The 14,924-nt window shown below is 41.7% G+C and overlaps 1 protein-coding gene across 2 annotated transcripts in view; it reads left to right on the top strand.

Annotated features, from left to right (window-relative positions):
• The window catches only part of LOC136881977 (snaclec coagulation factor IX/factor X-binding protein subunit A), a 64,286-nt gene that overhangs the window by 14,872 nt on the left and 34,490 nt on the right, over positions 1-14,924 (top strand). For both annotated transcript variants that reach the window (XM_067154454.1, XM_067154456.1), the window contains exon 3: positions 8,278-8,413. In XM_067154454.1, coding sequence (XP_067010555.1) covers positions 8,278-8,413 — 136 coding nt within the window. The remainder of the gene's footprint in view (positions 1-8,277; positions 8,414-14,924) is intronic.

Here is a 14,924-nt window from a genome sequence, read left to right as displayed (position 1 = left end):
CTTTTAGTCTGCCTCGTTATAACAAGATCAGGCATTGGGCGCCCGGCATTCTTAATCTCAAGTTTTCGCTCAAGAGAGAGACAAGAAAAGTTTGTCTTCTTAAGTATCTGGACACTGTTCAAACTCATTATGTAGCTCCTTACCTTTCCGGGGCACAAAGATTGTGGACGTAACTTCTACGCACAAAAACACACACACGCACACGGACAAAAGATTGTAACTTTTTTATATCCTAAAAATTAAGTTTCAGAACGGCACAACGGTGCAGAAAAACACTCACACGCTTGCACAGCGTAAAATAATGTTACGAATTATGATAATTGCTAAGTACAAACGTTTACAAACACTAGTTTCACACTTGAAAAGCACGAGAAAACTATAGGAATGATTGTTCGCACTTTTCACAATGTTGGTAACTTCATTTTAGGAACTAGTGTGAGCTGGTCAATTAGCGTTTTCATTGGTATTACCTTCCCGCTACTCTTTGCCTCAATGATTTTTAGGCTACGTTTCTCTCCAAAAAAGTAATTATTCCAAAGAAAGCAAATGAATAGATGTTTAGTAAGTATTGATATATTTGGGACAAGGTATCAATTGGAATTTGGCAATTTAATATGACTTTTGGTAGTAATGATGCTGTTCAACACTAGCGCTAATTATGTGCACTATTCTCTGCTGCCTGGTTAAATTCCTGTAAGGGCAACAGATGGCAGGCACATACTATTACAGTTTTCTTACCCCAACAACACGACTTGCGACAGACTTGAGAGAGAGTGGCATACTGCGCATGCCTACACCACGGATATTCTTTTCTGCGATATCCAGGTCTTGCCTGAATGCTGACAGACTTCCCCCCGCACCTCACTGGTCCCTTCGCCTAAGTACGGACGGAGATGCCGCCTTGTATGGGGGTTCATTATAGACGAGTCTCCGGCCACAGACTATGCGCAGCTCACATGAATTAAAAGCCAGTACGAGTATATTACGGACAGATGGGCTTAGCACGAGCTTTGAGAATGACAAGGGAATCGTGAAAATTAAGTAGCTGAGTACAATTTGATATAAACTGGAGGTGCATTGCTCCATTGCGCTATACCAGAAACCGCCACTGCTGTGTGTAGCCGCCATCTGATGAAATTGGCTTCAGGAGGGGCATCTTGACGTAAAACTAAGGATAGTCCCTTATCAAGTTGGCGGTTGTGAGGTTAGGCTCGCTCTCTTAGGCGTCGGGAAGGGCAACTAGGATTTATAGTAAGGTTAGGCCCTTCAAGATAGCAAATGTAAGGTTAGAGTCGCTCTCTAATGCAAAATCCACAAATCGACATTGCTCACCTACTATACCTAATGACCTTGAATTGGAACCTGCATTGCTACAATACTAGACCTCGGGTGCTGTCTCATTTTCGGAAGTTGAACTGTCTTTGCTCCTATACTGTCTCATTATCTAAATCCTGATGTGATAAATTTGAAGAAGAAACATACAATATACTTAAATTAATGTTAAGTTGTGCCTTTTAACAGTCACAATTATCCACAGAATCCTCCCAATCCTTATGAATTACAATCGCAAATACAACTTGTAACATTCGCTTAGCTCACCTAAATCGATCAGCTGATGGGTTTGGCGCGCTTTCTACAGTACGGCCTGTGTGTTACGAAGGCACTGATCAAACCCAAACCTGATTTACATGAGCTAACCACTAACGGCTTTTGGAAGACGCAAGGAATAGCAGTGGAGTATCCCATAGCAGAAGTAATTACTTACATGTGTAGTGTAATCGCAGGGACTTGGGCAAGCTATTTAAATTATATCTGCCTTCTTCCTAATCGGCTTGCCCCAAGACGAGCAACCTGCTTGTACGTGACATGGTCACCGGATGCGCTAGGAGTAGTTAGTAGAATTTATACTCATAGGCTCTACTCTAAGGAGGCTGCGGATTTGACCATTCATTTCAGTCAAGCAATCTCCGTATTGATTGTGCTTCTTTTCGGTTCGCCGACTGTTTGCGAAGTTTGTTAGTGTGTTTTACATATGTGATTGTGTTGTCCTCCTTGGCTGAGTTTTTATGACAATGTTTCCACTAAATTCTTAAGTTTAGCTGTGAACAAGACGACAGCCATCTTGTTATAGTTTCTTGTTGTCGTTGATTGTAAAATGTATCCTTGAAAGGTATACTGTGTTAGTTAACACCCCCTAGATGTCCTTTACTCCAACTAAGGAACGGTAGCCACGTTTTGTTCGTATTCAAGCATCGTATATTTCCAGTACGATATTCAACGTTTAAGTTACTTGTTCATTGTTATTGTGTGTGTCAGAAGACAACGAACAATTGTCTGTCGTCTATGTAGGAAGTCAGATGACGCTAGATCCAGTGTATAACTTTTTCTGTGAGATACGTCATTCGAGGATTCGCGAATTTTGTGGTAGCATCTCTGATGTGGAAGTTCATGGTCTTACTAGCACTACTGACTCGTGGATGTGCCCATCGTGCGAATTACTAAGAAATTCGCAAACTTCTTCCGTAGTTGGCGCTTAGTTAATAAACCTGTCCCCTCTGCGATAAATTAGTTAAAAGTGACCAGAGGTCTTCGTATTCATTTGTCCCCAAATCATCCCGAAAAGCCTATTAAAGGAGATGGTACGATAACGACATCACGGGATTATTTTTATGAGAAACTGACTTCGTGTAAGAAAAATATACATATGTTGCGCCGTATTCCCAAAGGTGCTGAGTACTTCATCGCCCTTAAGTTTATGTCACGTAATAGAGCGTTGCATTTCAGAGAATACTGAGGACGGCTGGAGGGGTCTGCTGCTTTTCGCTTATGTTGCTCTTCGGGTCCCAAGATAAATCCCCGAATATAAAGCCATCTCTTGTAACCAGTATTAAGCATAACTTATAGGAATTTAAATTATCATCTCTCACAAAATGTTACTACTAATCAAAAATACATATGGTAGAATATTTTATTGATCGTGTCTACTCTAGTTCATTTTTGTGAGGTGTGGGCAGTGGGTTAGAATTCACCCACGGTAACCTCTGTCTGTCGTAAAAGGCGACTAAAAGGGGACTGAGTGGCCGCCGATATAAGTGGCCCCTTCAATGTCGTCAACAGCCTCCTCCGCGGGTGGATGAACGAATTGAGGTCACGGCACTCTCTTGTCCTTGGGGTGAGAAATTGCCCCTAAAGGCGGTTGAACCAATACATGTTGGTCAACGGCATATAATGGAGAAGGCAACGGGAAACCACTGCATTAAGGATCCTAAGGATATCCCAAGTAGAATCCAAACCATGGGAGCTGACATTAATGAGGAAACGTTAATTGCTGATGATAGATTTCGGAACCCTATATCTGGCAGGAGACGTAAAAGGGCTTCTCAGGTCATTAGTAAGCGAAATCCCCCTAAAACCGCCACGAAGGTGGGAACATGGAATGTACGAACGCTACTGAAAGCTGGAAAATTGGATGAATTGAAAGAACAGATGAGGAACAACGAGGTAGATATATTAGGTATACGTGAGGCAAGATGGGAAGGAAATGGAGACTTCTACTGTGATGAGATTACAGTAATTTAAGTGGCGGAGAGAAAAGAGGAAAAGCATGGAGTGGCAGTTATAATGAGAGGAAAATGGTCAAATAATATTAATGATGGTGAAAATTAATAATGCACCTGAGGACTTGGTAATAGTTCACACATATTTCCCAACATCGGCTCATGATTTGGAAGAAGTGGAGACTGTGTATGAGGATACTGAAGAACTATTAAAACTAACTAAAGAAAAAGATAATGTCGCTATAATGGGCAATTTTAATGAAATAGTGGAATCCCGTACAGGCAACAAAGCAGTAGGAAATTTTTGTCTGGAGGAAAGAAATGCAAGAGGTGAAACTTCGGTAGATTCCTGCAGTCAACATTATTTGGTTATTACAAACACATTAAGTTATTTGAAGTTCCTCTTAGAAGAAGGTATACGTGGGAGTCGCCGGATAAAAGACGATTTCGGTTAAAGGATTAAAGTCAGATTAGAGCAAAATGCGGAGGAGAAGGAGAAATGGACCAAAAGCATTGCTGAAAAGATCGAAGAAAGTAAGAAAAAAGGAAAACAGGATCAATTTTGTAAGAAAATCAGTGCCCAACACTACAAAAATAGAACCAAATCTGCAGTAGTAAAAAATAAAGAAGGGATATTACTGGTAGACAACGATAAGATATGTGCTCGCTGGAAAAAATACATGGAAGAACTGTACGATGATAAGGACTTCAGGAATGAAAACAATCTAATTGAAGATATCAATGAGTGTGGAAGAGGAATGCAATGTCCTCCAACCATGAGACATGAATTTTAACATGCCATTCGGGGTTTGAAAGTAGGAAAACAATCGGTGTTGATGATATCCCAGCAGAATTACGGAAACATTTAGGTGTCAACATAAAGACCAATTATTCAGAGTAATAAATGAATGCTACGAAAGATGAATCGTGGCAGAAGATTTCACACAACGCAGAACCATTACCATACAGAAAATAGGAAAGGTAAGTGACCGCACCGATTAGAGAACACTTTCTATATTAACACATGGCTCCAAGATACACATTAACATTGTCAAGAACAAAACAAGAGATAAGTATGTTGGAGAAGTCCAATTTGGATTTAGAGAAGGCAGAGGAACAAGAGAATCAATTCTAGCCTTAGGCATGTTAGTGGAGAGAAGGATGGAAATGAATAGAACAACTTATCTTACCTTCATTGACTTAGAAAATGCTTTAGACCATGTGAACTGGGAACTAGTGTTTAGAACCATGAGGGAAATAGGACTGGACTGAAAGGATAGAAGAATGTTTAATCAACTGTATCTGAACCAAAGCACAAAAATAATAATGAAACAGGTAGAAGAAAAGGCCAGTATTAGAAAAGGAGTTAGACAAGGTTGTCCCCTATCAACGTTTTTATTAAATACTAGCTGATGTACCCGTGCTTCGCAACGAAATTCTACACTGTATGCATCATTCTAGGTTAAGTAGTGAACACGTTGTAAGCAAGATTGTATTAAATTGCATAGCTCTTAACGTTACCCTAGAAACGCGACGGGGAAGTCACCAAACGTCTTCTCATATGAACACTGGGTTAGGGAATATTCATTGTAATGTTAGGCCCGCTTACCTACCGTTAGTCACAATCAGGTTGGGAGTTTTCATTATAATGGCAGACACTCACTCTCCGCCTGCTTTTTATATCCTCAGAAATATTGCCTTTGTGGTATATCCCAACTGAAATTAACATACATCATTACAATAGTTTCGGTAGGAATGGCGCGATTCAAAGCAATGCTATTATATGAAAGACTCGATACATTTTTTCACTTTTAACGAACGGTACTACGCTACTGATCTAACAGTCCAACGTTCCAGAGCTGGAATGGCCAAGCCGCAGACAACCGTGGTCCGTGAACACTCTTCGTTTTTTCGGCGGGGGGGGGCGGGGTTTCGAATAGTGGACATGCCCAGGGCAAAAATTATTCCCTTTTACTAATCTGTTTCCTAGGAGTATTCTATGAGTCGGGAAATCGCAATTCAATACACTGGCCGCGGAAAAATCTATGTGACTTGGATGAAAATTTCTCCTCCAAGCCAGAGGACGAACCCTTTTTACTGCTAATTTGGAATAAAATGAATGTAGAATCTAATAAAAGTGAAGAGGGAGAAGCTTTTCTTAAGAAACGGCTCTTTTCAGGGTTGAAGTTTGAGTTATTTAGGGAATTGTGGTGCTATAATTTGGAATAGGCCTAATTATCATTTTAAGTCCAGGTCATACTACTACTACTACTACTACTTCTACTACTACTAAGTGAGCCTCTGCCTTAGGCCTAAGTGTGCAACTGCTCATTCAAAACAGCGCGTCATAGTAGGAATCGAACAGGTGGAATACTATGATGAACCAGTGTGTTACGTATCAGCAGTATCAGAAAATGTATGAACCAGAGGAATGGAATGCTAAAGGAGAAAGATTTCTAACTCCCCAGCTATTTCCCGCCAATATTCAGTCAGTCTTTTATACGCGGTACACAGTAGTAATCCCATCTACCGGATATGAGTGGCAGCATAAGAGACAAAGAACATCACAACAAACGATGGTCAATGTAATGATATTGCTGATCAATGTTATGCGCTTTTAACATTTTAGGCCTTCACATTTAGTTTTGTTCCGACTCCGAAATACAACTGTTATCACAGTCGGTACGGTAAAACTGAATGAAACATAAAATGATCGGAAATTGTATTCTCTATAACATTAATTACGTAGTACTTTTCGATCGGACCAATAACATAGGTATTTAAAAATTAAATTTTGGGCACCTCCCCGTAAAACATCTTTTCATCCAGCTTAGCCTGTAGTTTTTTATTCCCAACTCTATATCCCGATTTTCATTAAATTCCGTTAACCCAATTTCTCGTGGCTCGGCGTTGATATGGACTCAGAAACAAAAATACAAATTCATGAATATTTCTGTTATCACAGCTGGTACAGTAAAAATGGTCGGGAATGTAATTCTATAAAACTTAAGTTATGTAGTATTTATCGACAGGACCAATAATAATATAAATATTTGAGAATTAAATTTTAGGCTAACCCCTAAAGTATCATTTCACTCAGCGTGAATAAAATTATTTATAGCCTAGATTTTAGTGGCTCATCCACGGACTGTACATACCGATTTTCATTAAATTCTAGTCAGCCGTTTTCTCGTGATGCGTGTACACACAATACATACATGCAGTCCTTTCTTCACGAACGTCAACAATGTGTGAAGGATAATAATGTAATCGTTCCCTAGTGGCGCCACGTGAATAGAGGAGTCCTCAAAGCTCTGTACTCGGACCTTTTCTTATCGCACCTTTTGTGAATGGCGTATCATCGAATTTAAGACATTGCAAATACTGCAGTACGCTGACGACCTTCAACTCTACACAGACTCTACAGCACAAGACCTTCAGGAAAGTATAGACTTACTAAACATTGACTTACTGACTGTTAGTGAATGGTCTGCTGCCAACGGCCTTCAAGTGAACCCTATAAAGTCACAAGTAATCCTTCTTCGCCAACAGAATCAAATTGCAAGTATTAATAAACGTCCATTGCCGAGAGTAATCCTTCAGAATGTTGCAATTCTTTTGTACCACAAGTGAAGAACCTCAGCGTTATCGTGGAAGAACGTATGATTTGGTCTGCCAAGAGGTTTTATCTGCTTTTCATTCTTTATATAAATATAAATATATATTTCCACTAAAACTGCCTGGGTCCATAAGAAGTAGTCCAGCCAAGTCTTATCTATTGGTACACAGCCTGGAGCCGTACCGGTATCAAGTAGTCCATCCAGACGTTATCTACTGCTACACTGCCTGGAGCCGTAAGAAGTAGTCGAGCCAGATCATATCTAAAGCTACGCTGCTTCGAGCCATAAGTAATACTCCAGCCAGGTAATATGTACTGCTGCACTGCCTAGAACTGTAAGAAGTAGTCCAGCCAGGCATATCTACTGCTAAACTGCCTGGAATCATAACAAGTACTCCCACCCTGTTATCTGTGATTGGCCGTTGATTTCCTCCACTCCAAACTTCTAACATTGTTTTTACCTGTGGTAAGCAGATGTCGAAGACTTGGAGCACGTCGTCGATCTTCTTGGTGAGCTTAAATTTTTCACAGCTATGCAGATCAACCGAACACAAAATGCTCTTTAATATTTAAAAGTTAGTGCTCGACATAGTTACGAGTTACCTAGCAACATTGGTTATTGAAGCTGGACATGAGACATCAGAAGCGTCATTTAATAAATAAATGGCTTGTTGGACATGTTGTCCAATTTCACAGCAGGAGAATGATGTCCAGAAAATCGAAAATCCGGTTTTTATAAAATCAGATTTAAAAACACGAACAATATACTGAATAAAATGGAACTGCGATTTTCAGAGTAATATCTAAGAACAAGGAACAAACAGCATATCTGGGAGTACATTGTAGGTTATCCGTAAGTTGCGGCTGCAATTACCACTCTATGCTACGGCGAAACGTCGAATAAAACATCAATCATCGTTGTGTGATGTGGTAGATGGGCATAATGAAATCTCTTGTGACGTTCGAGAAAATGAACACGAGTGTGATGAGGCAGGATTGTTTGAAATGCGTGCTTCATATTCACCTTCGAACTACAGTGGATTGTCAACTAAATGTAGGTCTATAATTTTCTATGTCTAAGGTTTGCTATCTTCGTTACAGGTTAACACGCGGCGATTCACATCGACGGAGAACCAATGGGAATTAGCTGTGAATGTCCACCAAGAAAGAAGATCATGTGATAACAGTGAAATTGAGCAGCTTGTTTCGGTGACTTCTGTACATCCACCAGTACACGGTAAGTTTCTGATCGTTGTAATGAAACACTCATACACACTCGGTATCCCTTAACTAAAAGCAGTAAGACCCCAGTGTTTTTGGGCGCTATCTCCGCTCCGGTGGCTATCGGCTGGGGAGCGTGCCCGTGTCAGTCTCCTACCTGTTCGATATAGCAGACTGGATTACGCGTTATGATATTCCTGAGAGGATTGGAAGTAATTACAGGGAACGAAGAATAATAGAAACTGTAATGGTCAGAATAATGGAAGCAACAATCCGCCAGCGAGCGAGGCAGGTGTGTAGTCTGCGTCTCCTACAGTTAAATTTGAATATGGGGCAGGCAATATGGGATTAGGAAAAGTAGTCATTGTTCTGGAGGAAATCGAAGAAATCCTAAACAAGAGCAGTGGAATGTACTAGATAAAGTCAGGTGAAGCAGGTGATAATGGACTAGGAATTGTAGTGATTAAGGAGGTGGAGGAATTTGTGGAACTGGGAAGTAGCATGACCAATGACAGGAAAATCTAGGAGGACATATATCGAAGGATAGGATTTGCTAAGGGAAGTCTTCTTGCAAACGAAACATTCCACTCACCATGAATATACAATTCAGGCCGTCGTTTGTGGGAGTATTTGTCTGAAACGAGAGACTGCATGAGATAGAAACATGCTAAGCAGAAAAAGAGAGTACAAGCCTTTGAATTGTCGAGTTACAGAAGAATGCTCAAGGTAAGTAATGGAAACTCCTGTCCTTACCTCGAGGTTGCGCAGTTCTTTCCAGCAGCACTCCTAGTGAAGGTGAGCATATTTAACTACATACCTGCAGTCCTGCCAACATCAAGTTTCTCAAAGCAATGGCACACTTGAATTGCAAGTAATTGCGTTAACAGTTACACTACGGAGCTTAAGGGGAGATTGGACGATCATAGCATAAACGAAGAGTAGGCGACTGGAGGGCGATATGGGATAAGCTTAGGGTTTTGACGGAGAACAGGAACAATGTACAGGGTGCGGTGGGAGGGGAAGTTCCGAAAGACAGGTACGCTAACTTTTTCAGGGGAAGGAAACTGAGGGAAAATGGATCAAGTCAAGGGAAGTTTTCACTAGGGCATCCGTGAGGTACCGCTGGCAAAACATAGAGGGAAAGAGGGGGAATTGAAAGTGTTACAGGAAGTAGGGATATCAGAGAAAACGGAAACGTAGAGTAGAGGGCGTGAAACAGGATCACGAGAAGGAGAAAATGGAGGATGAAGTAGGATGTGCGAACATCGAAGAAGATTAGGGAGACTAATAGGGGAGGAGATCGAATGACGTGGATTTGGTCGAGGCTCTGGTCATTGAGGGCTCTATAGTTAGGCTCGGGAGAAGTGCGTGGGGGAAAGGGAACCAAGGTAGAGGAATTAGGTTAAGTCAGAGGTTTGCGAAAGAGGAGGGTAAGGATTGTGTGGTAGTTTCTATGTTGGTACGAACAACGTACGACAAGCAGGAATAACTACCGACATAGGGTGGGATCTTGTTATGAAGCTGAAGGGGGATAGGATTATTGTTACTGGGATACTTTCTAAGAGGGATATTGAGTGAAAGGGTACTTTTAAATGAAACGAAGGAGTAGGTATATGTGAGAATGGGAGTGAGATTTGTAGTTCGTGTGTGTAAGTCAGGGGTTTGTTTATAAGAGATATGGCGAGGACGTGAGTGTACAGGGACAAGGCAGTTGTAAGTAACGCAGTAGATATTTATTTATCAGATGTTATATAAGGAGTTGGATCGTGTCTAAGAAGTGACGTAATGATGCGGAAATTTCTTTCGGAACTGGAGTGTTTATTGTACAAATAGGATGCAATGGATACGAGGGCAGTATTTATTCGGATGAAAGAAGAATTTGTTATCTATCAAAAAGTTAAAGTTGAAAAACGTGTTCAAGAAGTGATATTTTCGGGGTGTACTCACATGGATAGTTTGATGCAGACGAGAAAATATTTGATCAGGTAATCAGCGATGTGTGTAACGACAGACAGAATAATGAGATTGAAGCGAAAAATTAGTATGTAGATTAATGGTAATTGACAGAGAGAGGTGAACCTGTATTGGTCTCTTGGCGTAGGGAGTCCTTCATTTTCCTGTTCGTTGTGGCTCTTTCCTTTCTTTTGATGACAGTTTCGATTTTTTTTTCCTTTTGTGAATAAAGATGAGCGAGGAATCTTCCTGGCATATTTTTATCCCTTCGTCCCTGAACTTCTCTACCCAGAAGTTTGAATTGAGCAGAGACCTTCTTCTCGTCTCCTGTAAGACCGCTCTACCGAAACTAAACGTGTTGAGTAAGATTTATCATTTCCCCTCACTTTAAGCTGCCCCTGACTTTCAAACAACGAGGAAGGTTTTAATATGGTACTCGGGCTGTATCGAAAATTTCAAATTCCTTTGAAGGATGAAAATCTAAGAATGTTTCTTGTTTTTAGCATTCTGGGTACCGTAATCAACACTAAGTTGTGGGAGAGCCTTAAATCTCACTGCTCGGTGAATGCTGGGATAGTACCTATTCGTAAGAGTTCGCTCACCAAGTGACAGTTCATACGGTTTTCTGCTCATTACTGCAGGACAGGAGGAGCAGACCACTGTTAGCTGTGTTCCAAGCAGAATGGTTCACACGCGACTCTCCTACGGGAGACTTCTAATACACGTCACCACCAGCGATCCATCTCCTATTAGTTACAGACATTTCCTCAGCTCAGAAGTCGGAAATTTATGTTCCCATTTTCTTTCAGGTTAGACCGAATATAAAGCGTTCGATGTTATACTTGTAAATTATTTAGTGAGATGATTTAGATCTTGCTGTAAAACCAAGGTTACTCTCGGTAAAGCTGACAGCTGGAACTGCCCTGAGTGAAAGAGAACTAAGATATAATATGCCCGTTGCTGTATAGCCCAACTTTCAAAACACAGTAATATGTATTGATATCAACTGAAATTACCTTCATTTGTCATCAAAATAATCCTTATAGGTTTTAAGTTTGATATTCTGTGTAGAAGGATCTAAGTTAAAATGTAACTTTCTTTCACCTTCAAGAATGATAAAACAAACCAAATACACCGATCTGGAGCAGCATTGTCATAAAGAGTAATGTTCCACACTGTAACTGTTCGCTCTCCTGATCAAGACACTTGGGGAGATGAAAGTTATTACCTTGGGACACATGAATATCAAATAAACTATTTGTGGCTTGCCCGCAAATTGCCACGCAAATAGAAACAATTAACATTCCATGGTTTCCCATTTCTCTATGTGATGTTTGGACGCCAGGGTTAAAAAAACTGTAAACCAAAATTTATATTTACTAGCATAGAGACTTATACATAAATCACAGGGGTAGGATTTTAAACAATTAACCATTAAGTATCGCTTAAGAAAGAAAATTAACGCAATATAAAATACAAATGAATTTATTATACAAAAAAATGAGATGAATCGGAAAAGTTCCTTAAAGCGTGGAGGGATTTAGAATTTACTTTACTGAATTTACTAATTGCTTGCTTTATCTAATTGAAGCTTACCAATTGCAGCTTTCGTTGAAGTCATCGGGTTTCCGTGGTTACTTGTTCTCTTCTTCTCGATGTAGAATTGGTTCCATGGACATCCTTCCTTCCTTCTCTGATATGGTACGGGCTATCTGGACTAACACTCCCTAATTGCCTAGTCTTTAAATTAGACATTGGCCCTATACTTGTACAAACTGATCAGCGTTGATCGTATGAGTAGAAAATTCAGAGATATGAATTTTTCCATGTTAGTAGAAATCTCAATCCAACTGAGCTATACTGTTTATACGGTACAGACTTGTACCAAATTCCATGGACTTGAACTAAACATAGTTCTTCGTCCAGAAGATTTACTGAATATAACACAAGCTGTAAGCTTGTTTCGTCTCACGCAGATCCGATAACATTACCGCAGCTGAGTACTGTATCGAAGCGATAACACATTGTACAAAAATAACTATGTCGCGGAGCGACCACATACCGTCTCAAAATCAATAACATCGTTCACAGTAGATGTTCACAGTAGAAGTTCAAATAGTAGTTAGGTAGTTAGGCTCCGTTCTCGTGGTGAGAATCTCTATATATCCGGGCTCACCCCCACTCTTGGTAACAGTTCAATCTCAAAACTCATATACAACGAAGTATCTGATTCGTAGATCGAATTATCAACTCCACTTCTCTTCTTTCTTGACAAGTCCAGTATGCGTGGCGATGATGTAGCTGACCAGCTTGCAAGCCTCGCGCGCGGGTCGCTGTTTACTAGCCTTGGCTCATGAGTTAACCCATGAGTCATGTAATTTTTCACGCTCAAGAATAACCTTTTCCGTGTACACAAATATGAGATGAAATGACCACAACTATATTTCACCATATTAACCAAGTCCAATACATAATAAATTCCTATCTTTCATAATATAATAATAAATAATAAATGGTGTTGTATGTGTATGTTTAGTCATCAGCCCGAAGGCTGGTTGGATCCTCAACAGTTCCGCCATGAGCTGTCATAGATGGCCTAGGCATCACTGAAGAGGCGTACTAGGGAAATGAGGAGTGAGGTAGTTTCCCGTTGCTTTCCTCACCGAGCCAGAAGTTGCTATTACAAATCAGTCTGCCAAGCCCACTGAAATGCATACACCAACCGACCCTATGAGCAATATTTTCACACCATTCGTAGCAGGGACTGGCTGCGTAAGGAATGGCATTACTAGCATCGCTCATACCTCAGTCACTTTCATTTTGTCAAAGCCAAGGATAAGACAGAGACAGATCAATGAAAGTAACAAAATTGCTCTAGCCCATACCAGAAGACTTAGTGCACTGTAAACACTAGGTCCCGCCAGCAAAGGCATAATAAATGGTGTTATCTATATAAATAAAATCGTAACGACCGTGTGCCTGTACATTGATTATTTTGGCAGAATTTCCGTACAGTTATCCGTTTCAGGTGTAATAATGACCATCTGCATCATTTTTAGCTTTGGTGTCTGTTTGTCTGTTTGTTTGTCTGTTTGTCTGTTTGTCTGTCCTTCTATAACTTGAAAACTACTGGATATATTTCCACCAAACTTCATATTTAGAACCCACCTGTCCTTGGGTAGGTTTTAGCGCAAATATCGTTTCTAAATCCCTGAGTGGGGATTTCTACGAAACCGAAACCGTGATTTTGCACTCCCTCAAAGTATACACAACCGAACTTAATGGAAATCTACCTGCCTTAATGAAAATTAATTTCTAATTTTTTTTTCTCATGTGCATCTTTTCGATCACAGGATTTACACTGACTGACAGAGCAAATGCAACACCAAGAAGCAGTGGTCAGAACTTTATGCCAATTGCAGGGTAGACTGACGTCACTGAGGTATGCTCATGATGTGAAATGCGCCGCTGTGCTGCGCACGTAGCGAACGATAAATGGGACACGGCGTTCGCGAATGGCCCACTTCGTACCGTGATTTCTCAGCCGACAGTCATTGTAGAACGTGTTGTCGTGTGCCACAGGACACGTGTATAGCTAAGAATGCCAGGCCGCCGTCAACGGAGGCATTTCCAGCAGACAGACGACTTTACGAGGGGTATGGTGATCGGGCTGAGAAGGGCAGGTTGGTCGCTTCGTCAAATCGCAGCCGATACCCATAGGGATGTGTCCACGGTGCAGCGCCTGTGGCGAAGATGGTTGGCGCAGGGACATGTGGCACGTGCGAGGGGTCCAGGCGCAGCCCGAGTGACGTCAGCACGCGAGGATCGGCGCATCCGCCGCCAAGCGGTGGCAGCCCTGCACGCCACGTCAACCGCCATTCTTCACCATGTGCAAGACACCCTGGCTGTTCCAATATCGACCAGAACAATTTCCCGTCGATTGGTTGAAGGAGGCCTGCACTCCCGGCGTCCGCTCAGAAGACTACCATTGACTCCTCAGCATAGACGTGCACGCCTGGCATGGTGCCGGGCTAGAGCGACTTGGATGAGGGAATGGCGGAACGTCGTGTTCTCCGATGAGTCACGCTTCTGTTCTGTCAGTGATAGTCACCGCAGACGAGTGTGGCGTCGGCGTGGAGAAAGGTCAAATCCGGCAGTAACTGTGGAGCGCCCTACCGCTAGACAACGCGGCATCATGGTTTGGGGCGCTATTGCGTATGATTCCACGTCACCTCTAGTGCGTATTCAAGGCACGTTAAATGCCCACCGCTACGTGCAGCATGTGCTGCGGCCGGTGGCACTCCCGTACCTTCAGGGGCTGCCCAATGCTCTGTTTCAGCAGGATAATGCCCGCCCACACACTGCTCGCATCTCCCAACAGGATCTACGAGGTGTACAGATGCTTCCGTGACCAGCGTACTCTCCGGATCTCTCACCAATCGAACACGTGTGGGATCTCATTGGACGCCGTTTGCAAACTCTGCCCCAGCCTCGTACGGACGACCAACTGTGGCAAATGGTTGACAGAGAATGGAGAACCATCCCTCAGGACACCATCCGCAGTCCTATTGACT

Source organism: Anabrus simplex, chromosome 10, assembly GCF_040414725.1.
Source record: "Anabrus simplex isolate iqAnaSimp1 chromosome 10, ASM4041472v1, whole genome shotgun sequence".
Lineage (NCBI taxonomy): Eukaryota > Metazoa > Arthropoda > Insecta > Orthoptera > Tettigoniidae > Anabrus > Anabrus simplex.
This window is presented reverse-complemented; position numbering and strand designations above follow the sequence as displayed.